General features: G+C 44.8%; 1 protein-coding gene across 6 annotated transcripts in view; it reads left to right on the forward strand.

Annotated features, from left to right (window-relative positions):
• Nucleotides 1–15,276, forward strand: part of ARHGEF10L (Rho guanine nucleotide exchange factor 10 like) — a 103,937-nt gene that overhangs the window by 72,815 nt on the left and 15,846 nt on the right. For 5 of the 6 annotated variants that reach the window (XM_040423028.1, XM_040423045.1, XM_040423074.1 and 2 more), the window contains 12 exons: nucleotides 2,712–2,820; nucleotides 4,042–4,154; nucleotides 4,229–4,306; nucleotides 4,724–4,903; nucleotides 5,726–5,842; nucleotides 5,975–6,067; nucleotides 6,149–6,322; nucleotides 9,449–9,594; nucleotides 9,701–9,879; nucleotides 9,950–10,065; nucleotides 12,160–12,293; nucleotides 13,133–13,233. In XM_040423028.1, the coding sequence (XP_040278962.1) occupies nucleotides 2,712–2,820; nucleotides 4,042–4,154; nucleotides 4,229–4,306; nucleotides 4,724–4,903; nucleotides 5,726–5,842; nucleotides 5,975–6,067; nucleotides 6,149–6,322; nucleotides 9,449–9,594; nucleotides 9,701–9,879; nucleotides 9,950–10,065; nucleotides 12,160–12,293; nucleotides 13,133–13,233 (1,540 nt within the window). Of the gene's footprint in view, nucleotides 1–2,711; nucleotides 2,821–3,699; nucleotides 3,965–4,041; nucleotides 4,155–4,228; nucleotides 4,307–4,723; nucleotides 4,904–5,725; nucleotides 5,843–5,974; nucleotides 6,068–6,148; nucleotides 6,323–9,448; nucleotides 9,595–9,700; nucleotides 9,880–9,949; nucleotides 10,066–12,159; nucleotides 12,294–13,132; nucleotides 13,234–15,276 lie in introns of those variants that run through there. The other variant, XM_040423056.1, reaches the window with a different exon arrangement.

Below are 15,276 nucleotides of genomic sequence, written 5' to 3' on the forward strand. Positions count from 1 at the left end.
TCTTCTTGTATATATTGATATGGACCATGCTGGTATAGCCTGGGTATCTCCTGTATATAATTATATATGTACAGCTGGTATAAGTTATACATCTTCTTGTATATAGTGATATGGACCATGCTGGTATAACCTGGGCATCTCCTGTATATGATTATATATGTACAGCTGGTATAAGTTATACATCTTCTTGTATATAGTGATATGGACCATGCTGGTATAACCTGGGTATCGCCTGTATATAATTATATATGTACAGCTGGTATAAGTTATACATCTTCTTGTATATAGTGATATGGACCATGCTGGTATAACCTGGGCATCTCCTGTATATGATTATATATGTACAGCTGGTATAAGTTATACATCCTCTTGTATATAGTGATATGGACCATGCTGGTATAACCTGGGCATCTCCTGTATATAATTATAGATGTACAGCTGGTATAAGTTATACATCTTCTTGTATATAGTGATATGGACCATGCTGGTATAACCTGGGTATCGCCTGTATATAATTATATATGTACAGCTGGTATAAGTTATACATCTTCTTGTATATAGTGATATGGACCATGCTGGTATAACCTGGGCATCTCCTGTATATGATTATATATGTACAGCTGGTATAAGTTATACATCCTCTTGTATATAGTGATATGGACCATGCTGGTATAACCTGGGTATCTCCTGTATATAATTATAGATGTACAGCTGGTATAAGTTATACATCTTCTTGTATATAGTGGTATGGACCATGCTGGTATAACCTGGGCATCTCCTGTATATAATTATATAGGTACAGCTGGTATAAGTTATATATTCTCTTGTATATAGTGATATGGACCATGCTGGTATAACCTGGGCATCTCCTGTATATGATTATATATGTACAGCTGGTATAAGTTATACATCTTCTTGTATATAGTGATATGGAGCATGCTGGTATAACCTGGGCATCTCCTGTATATAACTATATATGTACAACTGGTATAGGTTATACATCTTCTTGTATATAGTGATATGGACCATGCTGGTATAACCTGGGCATCTCCTGTATATGATTATATATGTACAGCTGGTATAAGTTATACATCTTCTTGTATATAGTGATATGGACCATGCTGGTATAACCTGGGCATCTCCTGTATATAATTATATATGTACAGCTGGTATAAGTTATACATCTTCTTGTATATAGTGATATGGACCGTGCTGGTATAACCTGGGCATCTCCTGTATATAATTATATATGTACAGCTGGTATAAGTTATACATCTTCTTGCATATAGTGATATGGACCATGCTGGTATAACCTGGGCATCTCCTGTATATAATTATATATGTACAGCTGGTATAAGTTATACATCTTCTTGTATATAGTGATATGGACCATGCTGGTATAACCTGGGCATCTCCTGTATATAATTATATATGTACAGCTGGTATAACTTATACATCTTCTTGTATATAGTAATATGGACCATGCTGGTATAACCTGGGCATCTCCTGTATATAATTATATATGTACAGCTGGTATAAGTTATACATCTTCTTGTATATAGTGATATGGACCATGCTGGTATAACCTGGGCATCTCCTGTATATAATTATATATGTACAGCTGGTATAAGTTATACATCTTCTTATATATAGTGATATGGACCATGCTGGTATAACCTGGGCATCTCCTGTATATAATTATATATGTACAGCTGGTATAAGTTATACATCTTCTTGTATATAGTGATATGGACCATGCTGGTATAACCTGGGTATCTCCTGTATATAATTATATATGTACAGCTGGTATAAGTTATACATCTACTTGTATATAGCGATATATGGACCATGCTGGTATAACCTGGGCATCTTATGGTCTCATCCACTCTTCGTCCCTGGTCTACAGTGCGATGTATTGCTTGGACTTGCTTACTACGCCCTGTCCTGTCTGTATGATCTGAAATGCCCCCATAAACAGTGACCATAAAACTCTATGTCGTTGTTATAAATTCTGGGTGACCATCGATATGACCGCCATGACGGCTCCCATGGGGGTTGTTGTCCAGCTTTCCATCAATCTGCAGTGATACAGGGGTGAGGGATATGCCGCTGTATATCTAGGATTTCTCAGTCAAGAGTGTAGGAAATCTGGGTGAGGACCCTTGTGGGAGCTGTAGTGGCGGCCATATTGGTTGTCACCCAGCTTTCCCAAAAAACGGATATAACAAAGAAATGTCCAAAAAGAATATAGCTCCACTTTCAGCAGAGGACGGAGGATTAACATTTAGGTGGAAAATGTGTTTTTAATGCCTGCTACTAACAACACTGTGGGGGAGGGAGCTCGGATATTGGGGTGCATGGTGGAGCGCCGTGCCTTCTGCATCCTGTGTATTGTGTAGTGTTGGCTCAGCGCTGGGCGGCCGCGGCTCCGCTCGCAGCTCTTTATTATATCTGACAAGTGAAACCTAATTTAATGATTTAATGATCCATCACTGATAGGCTGTAACGTTAATAGCGGACCTGGGAGAGACGCGTCCCCCCTCACAGCATATGCGCTGCCCCCCCCAGAGTCACATATATTAATGTACCGTGTCATGTTCCTGTGATCATACGTGTGTATTGTGTCCTGTTATCGTACATCACCCCCGACTCGTCCTGTCACAGTGATAGATCACTGCCAGCATGCAGATGGAGTATTTTCTGTCCTGCAGATGACGCAGTTGATGAGAGCAGCTCGTAGCGGCACTAAGGACGGACTGGAGAAGACGCGGATCGCCGTCATGCGCAAAGTCACCTTCCTACAGCGCAAAGAGACAACTGGTACGAGGAGGTTTTAAACTCAGCTCTACTTGTATTGCAGTTTCACAGCTTAAATCTCTATATAAAGCTGAGCAACTGCACATAACCTATGCTTTATGTCATGTGTTATACTCCAGTCACATCCAGAGCTGCATTCCCAATGCTGCTGTTAGACATGGTACACTCCAGTTGCATTCGGAGCTGCATTCACAATGCTGCTGTCACATCCAGAGCTGCATTTGCAATACTGCTGTTATATTTCCTATTGTCCAATCACATCCAAAGCTTCACTCACAAATCTGCTGTTACATATCGTACACTCTAGTTGCATTCAGAGCTGCATTCCCAATGCTGCTGTTAGACATGGTACACTCTAGTTGCATTCAGAGCTGCATTCCCAATGCTGCTGTTAGACATGGTACACTCCAGTTGCATTCGGAGCTGCATTCACAATGCTGCTGTCACATCCAGAGCTGCATTTGCAATACTGCTGTTATATTTCCTATTGTCCAATCACATCCAAAGCTTCACTCACAAATCTGCTGTTACATATCGTATACTCCAGTTGAATTCAGAGCTGCATTCCCAATGCTGCTGTCACGTGCTCTACTGTAGTTACATCCAGAGCTGCATTCGCAATACCGTTGGTATAAGCTTGTATATGATTGTGTTGAAGCTGCTTCTACAAAACGAATGTTGCAAAATTCTGGGGAGGAAGTTCTCTGTATCACTGTAAAATCCATAGAATCCTACGTCTTCTAGAATGCAGAGCCCTATGGCGCTTGCGGAGTGCAGCTCTGGATGTGACTGGAGTGTAAAAGATGGGTAAAGTATTATAGGATATCTCTAATAAGTCCAGGGAAGCAGGGTGGGGCCCCTTGAGATGGCGGCACATTGTATTCTGAAGAGGGAAGTGATACATGAGTCATGGTGGAAAGCTCCAGTGTCAGCACCCGGGACGCCACCTCCTGCTCTCCCTCCCCTGGTCCTCAATCAGTGAAGCCCTCACGCCCGGCCATGTACGCCGAGTCCCACACCAGTAGCATGGCCCTGAGGCTCGGCCTGGGCCGGGGGATGGTCAGACCCAGCAGGTGGTTCCGGAAGTCGCTTCCTAAAAAGCACCTGTCAGAGAGCGACCTCAGTACAGACGAGAGCACCTCCTCGGGTAACCGCCCCCCTCGCCCAACTCCTCCGCTCCCCTCGACCTCCTCCTGCTCCTTCACGCCATTTTTCTTCTTGCAGGAGACTCCGAGGAGGAGGAGATGGGGTTCATGGAGGTGAGCGGTCTGGAGCTGGACATGACCGCCCCGCCATCAGAGCTGGGGCCGATGCCAGAGGGGCTCAGTGCCCAGCAGGTAAGAGCGATATCATGGTGGTCGTGCCGGGCTCTGTGCTAGACGCAGGTGACGCAGCATTGTGCATCTTCCAGGTCCTGCGGCGTCACATCCTGTCCTCCATCATGCAGAGCGAGCGGAGTTACGTGGAGTCCTTGCAGCGTGTTTTACAGGTGAGTCCTGGCGCCACATGTTCGCTCAGGAATGTGTTCATCCTGGACTTTCTGGTGCTGCGAATAGAATGCCATATCCACAGTGAAGACTGACACTCTTGAGAAGTAAAAGAGAAAGACCTTAGATGACGGAAGACTAGACGTCTGTCCTGATCAGGGGCTGTGGGAAGCTGGGTGGTGACCCCTCTGGGGACTGTAGTCGGCAGTAGTCACCCGTGTAGGAGACCAGGACGACTTGAAGACTTATATGACGGGATACGGGGAGGGGGGTGAGTCGGTGTGGAGCATTATATGACATGTGGCGTAATAGCAGAAGTGAAAATGTCTGCAGTCAGCAGTTACAGGAGGAGTGATCCAGAGTGTGGGCCAGGGTGTCCTGCTCCATGGACTACTCTCATCATCCTCCTCATCTTCCAGGATTACCGCAACCCCCTGCTGGAGATGGAGCCCAAACTGCTGAGCGCCCGGAAGTGTCAGCTGGTCTTCTCCCGGGTGAAGGAGATCCTGCACTGCCATTCCGTCTTCCAGATCGCGCTGTCCTCCCGCGTCGCAGAATGGGACTCCTCGGAGAAGATCGGGGACCTGTTCGTGGCCTCCGTGAGTGGCAAGGGGGGGGTGCTCCAAGAGAGCGTGCCACATGAGCTTAGATACAGCACCACCTCGGATAGTATCACACATGATAGGATTAGATACAGCAGCTCAGCAGACAGTATCACACATGATAGGATTAGATACAGCAGCTCAGCAGACAGGACTACACATAATAGACTTAGATAGATCACCTCATCAGACAGTATCTATCACACATGATAGGCTTAGATACAACAGCTCAGCAGACAGTATCACACATAAGCTTAGATACATCAGTTCAGCAGACAGTATCACACATAATAAGTTTAGATACATCAATGCAGCCGACAGTGATAGGCTTACAGCAGCTCAGCAGATGGTATCACACATGATAGGTTTAGATACATCAGTGTGGTGGACAGTATCACACATTAGAGGCTTAGATACAATGGGTGAGAAGACAGTATAACACATGATAGGCTTAGATACAGCAGCAGACAGTATCATACATGACAGGCTTAGTTACAGCAGCTCAGCAGACAGTATCGCACATAAGCTTAGATACAGCAGCTCAGCAGACAGTATCACACATAAGCTTAGATTCAGCAGCTTAGCAGGCAGTATCACACGTGATAGGTTTAGATACATCAATGCAGCGGACAGTGATAGGCTTAGATACAGCAGTTCAGTTTCCACAATCGGCAGATTTTCCGGACTGTTGAATTGGTTAGTCACCCGGACCTTCTCTTAGAACGGTTCCTGGTTCGTCTCTTCTCTTGCCGTCTCTCAGTCGCTCTCCTGTCTGTTCTCTGCTCCTCGTCTTGTTTCTCACCTTCCTTCCTCTTCCAGTTCTCCAAGTCCATGGTGCTCGATGTCTACAGCGACTACGTCAACAACTTCACCAACGCCATGACTCTAATCAAGAAGGCCTGTCTCACCAAGCCGGCCTTCCTGGAGTTCCTGAAGGTGAGAGCTGCCCTCATTTCTGTAATCTCAAGGTCTTATGGCCAGGAGATGCTGGGAGTTGTAGTTTCCCAATGCCCGGAGAAGCCCAAGTTTCCAGTACTGTAGACTGACCCCCATGTCTGTCTCTTATAGAAGAAGCAGGCGGCCAGTCTGGACAGGGTGACCCTCTACGGGCTGATGGTGAAACCCATCCAGCGCTTTCCTCAGTTCATTCTACTTTTGCAGGTAAGCTGGTTGTCCCCATTTCCCCAGCTCCCTTACCCCCACCCCCCTCCCCGATCTGTCACTGATGGCCATGTGCTGCAGGACATGTTAAAGAACACACCGCGGGGTCACCCGGACCGCCTGTCCCTTCAGCTGGCGCTCACAGAACTGGAAACCCTGGCGGAGAAGCTCAACGAGCAGAAACGACTTGCAGACCAAGTGGCCGAGATCCAGCAGCTGTGCAAGAGTATAAATGACCGCAGCACCCTGTACAAGGTGAGACGCGGGGGGGGTGTGCAAGCCCAAAAATGGGGGGGGGGTCCTTCCTGTTCGTATCATTACCTCCATCCTGGGACCGTAGGCCCTGGTGAACCTGATTCCCGTGAGGAGAACACCATCACTCCCACTTGCACTTGATTGACAGGATCAGGTGGCGGGGGAGTGTCCAGGTAAGCAGAGGACTTAAGTTGCACCAAGTGACTAGGGCTGTCCCTCAGTGCACTTAAGCCCTAAATTGCATATCTTTAAAACCACTTTAAAACCACAGGCATTGTGGCTGGTTTGGTAGGGTTGATCTTGCTGACAGGTGAACTTTTAATCTCATGTTAATCTTTTTTTTATTAGTTTTTGACAGTATAAACAGTAACAAACAGTTTTGTTGTGTCATACAGTAATGAAACGCACTAGCGTCGTCAAGTAGGTGGAGCTTGTCATCTACGGTACTAGTAAGCTAGTACGAAATCGTATCTAGGCTAGAATATTACAATAGGTGCATGTCATTAGATAGCATTGTAGAATAAATAAACGGGAAAAGTTCAACATAAAGAATTAAAAACGTGTAGGAATGCAACACTAGTCAAAATACAAAGGAAAAAAAAAAGAAAAGAAAAGGGGTAGGGATAAGTTTGGGGAACTTCTGTTCTGCTCTATCTAGGTGAATCTGAGCATCCGATTTGAGGGTAAGCTGCGGTTCGAGTGCCAGACCCTAGAGGGGAAAACCTACGCCATCTTTCCCATTGCTTCACATATATATGATGGCAGTGATTTCTGTGAGCTACTAACTTTTCAAACATGCAGGTGGCGTGTACCCTGTTGGGAATTTCAGCCATTGAGGGGATAGTTGTACTTTTCCGGTATTTGGTAATGGATTATAATTTTGTAGCAAGAAACAGGTGGGCTATGGGGGTTCTGTAAGGTGCTGGTATATCTTGTATTCCCCCCCCCCCCCCCCCCCCATAAAGAAGAGCGCCCCTAAAACTGATTTCTCAATGTGTAGCCCGCTAAATCTAGAGGCGAGATAGACCACAGTGGGTTTACTTTCGGGCATGACCACAAAGTATGCAGCAATGTTCCTCTTCCTCCGCAGTTGTGCCAACATAGCGAGGCTGTGTTTGGGTACATATGGCTAAGCCTATCTGGTGTGTAGTACCAGCGAAGACATGTTTTGATTGCAGCCTCGTGATTAGTGTTGAGCGAACTTCTGTTTTAAGTTCGGCTTCCGGTTAGCGGAGAATCCCGATATGGATTCCGAATTCCGTTGTGGTCCGTGGTAGCGGAATCAATAATTGGCCATTATTGATTCCGCTACCACGGACCACAGCAGAATTCGGAATCCACATCGGGATTCTCCGCTAACCGAACTTTAGACGCCGAACTTAAAACAGAAGTTCGCTCAACACTACTCGTAATATGTGGCGCACATGAATGTGGAAACGGTCCATTTTTCCGCTGGTATCGTTATTTCTAGTTCTCTATCCCAGCTCAATAACTGGGTGTTTTTTTTGTTTTTTTTCACCCAATATCATGTAAAAAGGCCTCAACTTTTGCTTACTAGTCTCGTAGTGAGGTTTAGACCAGAATTCAAATGTATGCTGTCACCTGGTATGGGTTCTTATGATCCAATAAATGCCCAATCTGTCTGTCCTTGGCATACTGAGCTCCGTTTGCAGGGTGTCAAATGGTTTCAGGCGGTTGTCTGATAGCAACTGAGATCTATAGCTTATGCCCTTGTTCTTCCAGGTGGAGGGAGGTCCAGTTCAGTTAGTTGGATGGGTGTTACTTGTGCTAATGGGAAGCTTCCCGGAAATTGACGCTTGTACGGGGGACAGTAGCGAGGCAATGTCTTTATGAATAGATTGGCTGAACGCAACGAACATCTCCTTAAGGAGTGTGCTGGAGGCCGGTTGTTCTGAGGTGGAAAAGTTATCCAGCAAAGTAGCATTACTGTTAGGCTCGCCTGTTTGTTGTGTGGAGCTGTTGTGCAGTTGTGCAGCGGTGTGCATTTTAGGCCTCTCTTTTTCAGGGCTCTGAGTCGGTGAGAAAGATGGCGGCGAGCCCTCCGGGGAGGCCGCATGGTGCGCAGTCGTTCGGGGAGAACCTTTTGTCTGTCCGCTTATGCTTCCCGGGGTTAAGTGGAGATGCAGGGGATTCTGCTCCTGTTCCCGACTTCGGAGAGCGGGATGGAGTGGAGGATTGAGAAAGTAGCGGGGAGCTTGCAGCTGCACTAGGCCCCGTCTCACCCTTGTCCAGGTCTCTGTCGATATGCAGGTCTAATTTTTCCTGTTTTTGGTGTTGTCTCTTCCCCCGGGGACATCATAGGGACTTCTTGAAGAGGATATACCGTCGATTAATAAAGAGGAGATAGCTGTAAAATACTCAAAGGGTAACTGTCAGATTTTTTTTTTTATTTGCTAGTTTATTAGAGCTAGGCATGTATACCTGAGTGAGTCTGTCAATGATTGTCAAAAGATCTGTAATTACCTTATAATAACAGCTTTCATTAATGTCCTCTGTCCCTTTCCACTGCTCCCTTAAAAGACAGTTGCTATGGCTTGTCTGTCTGTGGCTAAGAAGACGGGAAGACAGAGGGGCGGTCCTTCACACTGCATGCCTGCATTAGGCTTCAGAGTGAGGAGGCGTGTCTCTCAGTAATCCAATCTGATTGGCTGGCAGGGAGCTGCTGGGTACAACAAGTGTGTATGGGAAGTGAGGGAAAGCAGTTTTGGCCTCAGAACTGGGAAGCCATCTTGAGAAGGTCCTCATATTGTAAATGTTTAAACAGCTGTTACTAAGGGATAAACTCAAGGAAAACAGTGGTATGGGAAGAAACTAAAGATCGCTTTATGGTAATGGTGCTGCAGCAGTAACATATGCTAAAATAGATTTTTATATTTTTATGAAAATATGACAGTTACCCTTTAAATCAGTTGCTGTGTGCCATAGCTAACGACTCAGGCTGCTATTCAGCTCTGCTGCCAGATCATGCCCTGTGAACTTTTAATCTCAGTGGCCTTCATAAATATGATTTCTCGAGGACTCCTATTCCCAGGGGGATTTTATTTTTACTTTGTGGCGTCCTTTCCTCTGTGCTGCTGTGGACTCAGGTGACTGTTTGTCTTGCAGAGTCTGAGCTCAGATCAGCACCAGCTCCTCCTGTGTGAGACTCTCACCGAGATGGTGTACGGTGAGAAGGGGCAGCTGCTGAAATCCAAGGAGCGCAAGCTATTCCTGCTCAATGACGTCCTAGTATGCGCCAACATCAACTTCAAGTGAGTGTGTCCGGGGGCCTGGCTGCAATTGGGGGCCCGATTTGTGTCGGGTGCCGTATTAGGGTCCAAATCATTCCTAATTTCTCAGGGCCTTTCTCTCTACCAGGGGACAGCCGGATATTGGGAACCTTGTTCCTCTCGGGCCTCGCTATGTGCTAAAGTGGAACACGCCGTTAACCCAGCTCCAAGTGGCGGAATTTGGACAGGAAGGAAATGCATATGAAAAAGAAGCCACCGGGGGGCAGCAGTCCGTCAGCAAGAAGCAGTCGCCCTCTGCAGGACAAAGTGAGTTCTGTGAATCTGAGGGGAGCCTGTGTATGACAAGGCAAGGTTGTAATCCTGTTCCCCCTCCTAGATAAAGTGTCTCTGGGCTCCCCGCGCCTCTACCAGGAACTGCAGGACATTAAGAAAGACCTGGACGTGGTGGAGCACATCACGCAGCTCATCAGCACCCTGCACGGCTCCTATCAGGTGAGACCGGGACCAGAACAACGGTGTTATTGGGGCATACTGAAACGTGTGGTGCTTTACCCCACTCAGTCTATTCCCCTCTCATCTGCTCTTAAAGGGGAGTTCTCATCTTATAAAGTGATGGCATGTAGCCAGGAGATCTCATCACTTTGTGATTGGCGGATGACCGATCTCTGGAACCCAAACCGATCCCGAGAACAAAGAGAACGCAACACTGATTAAGAGCTCCTACACTGCACAATGGTGCTCCAAACCAGTCCGCTACACAGGGAACTGCAGCACAGTCTCAAGTGAATAATACCACTTGAATTACAGCAGTTATATTCTTGTACATAGTAGCAGTATTATAGTAGTTATATTCTTGTACATAGGAGCAGTATTATAGTAGTGATATTCTTGCACATAGGAGGCAGTATTATAGTAGTTATATTCTTGTACATAGGAATCAGTATTATAGCAGTTATATTCCTGTACATAGGAGCAGTATTATAGTAGTTATATTCTTGTACATAGGAATCAGTATTATAGTAGTTATATTCTTGTACATAAGAAGCACTTTTATAGTAGTTATATTCTTGTACATAGGAGCAGTATTATAGTAGTTATATTCTTGTACATAGGAGCAGTATTATAGTAGTTATATTCTTGTACACAGGAGCAGTATTATAGTAGTTATATTCTTGTACATAGGAGGCAGTATTATAGTAGTTATATTCTTGTACACAGGAGCAGTATTATAGTAGTTATATTCTTATACATAGGAGCAGTATTATAGTAGTTATATTCTTGTACATAGGAGCAGTATTATAGTAGTTATAATCTTGTACATAGGAGCAGTATTATAGTAGTTATATTCTTGTACATAGGAGCAGTATTATAGTAGTTATATTCCTGTACATAGGAGCAGTATTATAGTAGTTATATTCTTGTACATAGGAGCAGTATTATAGTAGTTATATTCTTGTACATAGGAGCAGTATTATAGTAGTTATAGTCTTGTACATAAGAGCAGTATTATAGTAGTTATATTCTTGTACATAGGAGCAGTATTATAGTAGTTATATTCTTGTACATAGGATCAGTATTATAGTAGTTATATTCTTGTACATAGGAGCAGTATTATAGTAGTGATATTCTTGTACATAGGAGGCAGTATTATAGTAGTTATATTCTTGTACATAGGAGGCAGTATTATAGTAGTGATATTCTTGTACATAGGAGGCAGTATTATAGCAGTTATATTCTTGTACATAGGAGGCAGTATTATAGCAGTTATATTCTTGTACATAATAGCAGTATTATAGTAGTTATATTCTTGTACATAGGAGCAGTATTATAGTAGCTATATTCTTGTACATAGGAGGCAGTATTATAGTAGTTATATTCTTGTACATAGGAGCAGTATTATAGTAGTTATATTCTTGTACATAGGAGGCAGTATTATAGTAGCTATATTCTTGTACATAGGAGGCAGTATTATAGTAGCTATATTCTTGTACATAGGAGCAGTATTATAGTAGTGATATTCTTGTACATAGGAGGTAGTATTATAGCAGTTATATTCTTGTACATAGGAGGCAGTATTATAGTAGTTATATTCTTGTACATAGGAGGCAGTATTATAGTAGTTATATTCTTGTACATAGGAGGCAGTATTATAGTAGTTATATTCTTGTACATAGGAGCAGTATTATAGTAGTTATATTCTTGTACATAGGAGCAGTATTATAGTACTTATATTCTTGTACATAGGAGCAGTATTATAGTAGTTATATTCTTGTACATAGGAGCAGTATTATAGTAGTTATATTCTTGTACATAGGAGCAGTATTATATTAGTCAGCTATAGTAGTTAGTAGTAGCTTTATTACTGAGAAACCACTGGCATTTGCTCTTTTTCTGGCACTGGGTGAAAAAGTCCAACGTATTCCCTAGATATAATGCTACTACCATTCCACCCTTAGCTTGTGGTGGACATTTTCTCCCTATAGCCAGTATTAAGCAGTGTTTTATGTCCCTGACCCCTCACATAGGCAGATTCCCTATATTTTAGCACTCTGCATCTGACGGCGTCACCCTCTCCCCCTCTTCTAGAATCTGAACATGACGGTGGCTCAGGATTGGTGTTTAGGTTTACAGAGACTCATCCGGCTGAAAGAAGAGGAGATTCAGTCGGCTAATAAATGTCATCTGCGTCTCCAGCTCCAAATGCCAAGAAAATCTGACAAGTGAGTCTGGGGCAAGTGATGGAGGCTACATGGGTTGCTGATGAGGATGCTGATTTGGTTGGTTTACTAAGTGGGACGATCACTTGTAGATCCACCTATAGGAGAGTAGGAGTACTGCAGGCCAATTATACTGCTAGCAAAAGCATGTCAAATGAGGTCACTTAAAGGATGCCTATACAATGTGACTATTTGGGGGTTTTCTTTGCTGCCAGTGTATTCAACGGTTGCAGTCTCACCTCCTAGTTTATCATTATTATTCCACACACCCATATCTACAACGTATCATGGTCTGTGGCACTAGGTGGCGCTGTCCACTCTTTTTTTCATTCTTCTTCTTCTCCTGTATAGTAATGGCCCATACATTCCATTCTTCACTCTTTGCTTTCATTGAATGCATTTTTCTTAGGCTCAGTTCACACCTGAGCGTTCTGAAAGGAGCGCTCTGTATGCGCGATTGTACGGGCGTTTACAAGCGCGCATACAGAGACAAGTGTACACACAGTGTCGCGCGTTCCCGAAAGTCTATGTACGGGAACGCGCGACAAGCGCCCAAAAAAACGCTCCTGTACTTGTGTGAGCGTCGGGCGTTTTACAGCGCGATCGTACGCGCTGTAAAACGCCCAGGTGAGAACCATTCCCATAGGGAAGCATTGGTTTCTCCTTGTTGAGCGTTTTACAGCGCGTAGGAACGCGCTGTAAAACGCTCAGGTGTGAACTGAGCCTTACAGTGCAGAGACGTTAGTGAAACTTCTCATCCCAACATTTCGTCTCAAGGCTTCGTATATATCTTATGGTTGATGCCGTCTGATCCTTCTCCATTTTTCTCCTCTACTCTTCAGGTCTGGCCGTCCAATGAGTATCATGGCGCTTTTTCTCACCCCTAATCCCTTGAGCAAGATTTCCTGGGTGAACCGATTGCACTTGGCCAAAATCGCTCTCAGTAAGTGGAACTGACTACCATGCAGATGGTTAACGAGGAGCTGTCACCTCTCCTGAGATGTCTCTTTGTGTAATTATGTGTATTCCAATTCTGCAGCATTTTCTTAGAGCTCTGCAGTGTGCTGTTCCTCTGTTATTCCTCCTAGAAACCAATTAATAAATTAACAGCTGGTTGTTACTATTCTCCTTGTCAAAGGGGTGTGTCCCTACACAGTCCGCACTGATTGGACTCTGCCAGACAGAATAGTGATGAACCCCCGACTGGTAACAACCAGTTGTCAAATTATTCCTAAATTTCCAGGAGGAATAACAGAGAAACAAAAGCTACAACTAGCCTTGTACCTCACATAGATCCATTCATTGCTCCAATTGCTCTGTCCTAGTTCTTACCCTATCACAGCTCAGGATGTGTGTCCTTTCTGCTGCAGCTCTCTCCCTATCCCAGCACAGGGGTTGTGTCCTTTCTGCTGCAGCTCTCTCCCTGTCCCAGCACAGGGGTTGTGTCATTTCTGCTGCAGCTTTCTCCCTATCCCAGCACAGGGGTTGTGTCCTTTTTGCTGCAGCTCTCTCCCTATCCCAGCACAGGGGTTGTGTCCTTTCTGCTGCAGCTCTCTCCCTATCCCAGCACAGGGGTTGTGTCCTTTCTGCTGCAGCTCTCTCCCTATCCCAGCACAGGGGTTGTGTCCTTTCTGCTGCAGCTCTCTCCCTATCCCAGCACAGGGGTTGTGTCCTTTCTGCTGCAGCTCTCTCCCTATCCCAGCACAGGGGTTGTGTCCTTTCTGCTGCAGCTCTCTCCCTATCCCAGCACAGGGGTTGTGTCCTTTCTGCTGCAGCTCTCTCCCTATCCCAGCACAGGGGTTGTGTCCTTTCTGCTGCAGCTCTCTCCCTATCCCAGCACAGGGGTTGTGTCCTTTCTGCTGCAGCTCTCTCCCTCGAACTGTCTCAGCTTCTAACAGTAGATGGGCTGGTGGCAGTTAAAGGATAGAACTGAAACTAAAATATGGAAACGAACAAACAGCAGGTGGCGCTATAAAGATACGTTTTATTAAATAAGTCAGTGGATATACTAAATTTTTGACCACATGCAATTGCAAAAATATTCAGATCCAGGTGCTGGTTTTAAAATTGTAGGATATTTCTTTCTTGTAGGATGTTCATTAAAGCTGTAAATGCATTAAGTGACCAACCAGAAGAGCGCATGCAAGCCTATGGGTCGGTAAAGGGAATAGATTGTGAAGGGAAGACCTTTTTATAAAAAAAATTAATAAATAAATAAACAAAATAAAATAAAAATCTATCGCTTTGACCATCACCTGCACCCTCTATCTAGACTTCGGGGGAAGCTCGTACAATGACACCACTACACAACTTGTCCCCCTCTGGTTGCATCTGGGGGTGTAGTGCTACTGGAAAGCTTTGAGGGAAGCGCTGTCCAGTACTGAGCCCCTAGTATTGGCATTTGGCAATACCAAAATCAGAGCCTGCTGTCTAACACAATGCTAGGTGACAATGTAATGGCGCTCCTCTACCTTTAAAGGGGTTGCATCACGAAACATATTCAATGTTTTTCCAACCAGCACCCGGATCTGAATACTTTTGTAATTGCATGTCATTAAAAATGTAGTATAGCTAGTGAGCTATTCAATAAAATGTATCTGTATGGCGCCACCTGCTGTTTGCTCTTTCCCTTATATTTTTGTCCATCTCGCTGAGCTGGTCGAACGTGCTCAGCTTATAATTGTCACCAGCCCTATGTTCTGTTAGAAGCTGTGGCAGTTACAGGGACAGAGCTGCAGCAGAAAGGACACACCCACTGAGCTGCGATAGGGACAGAGCTGCAGCAGAAAGGACACACCCACTGAGCTGCGATAGGGACAGAGCTGCAGCAGAAAGGGCACACCCACTGAGCTGCGATAGGGACAGAGCTGCAGCAGAAAGGACGCACCCCCTGAGCTTCCCAGATGAAAACAATGTAGCGGAGCAATGGGAATAATGAATGTGGAAATCTCTGGACCCATGTGAGGTACAGGGCCGGTTCTAGCTT

This window comes from Bufo bufo, chromosome 1 (assembly GCF_905171765.1).
Source record: "Bufo bufo chromosome 1, aBufBuf1.1, whole genome shotgun sequence".
Classification (NCBI taxonomy): domain Eukaryota; kingdom Metazoa; phylum Chordata; class Amphibia; order Anura; family Bufonidae; genus Bufo; species Bufo bufo.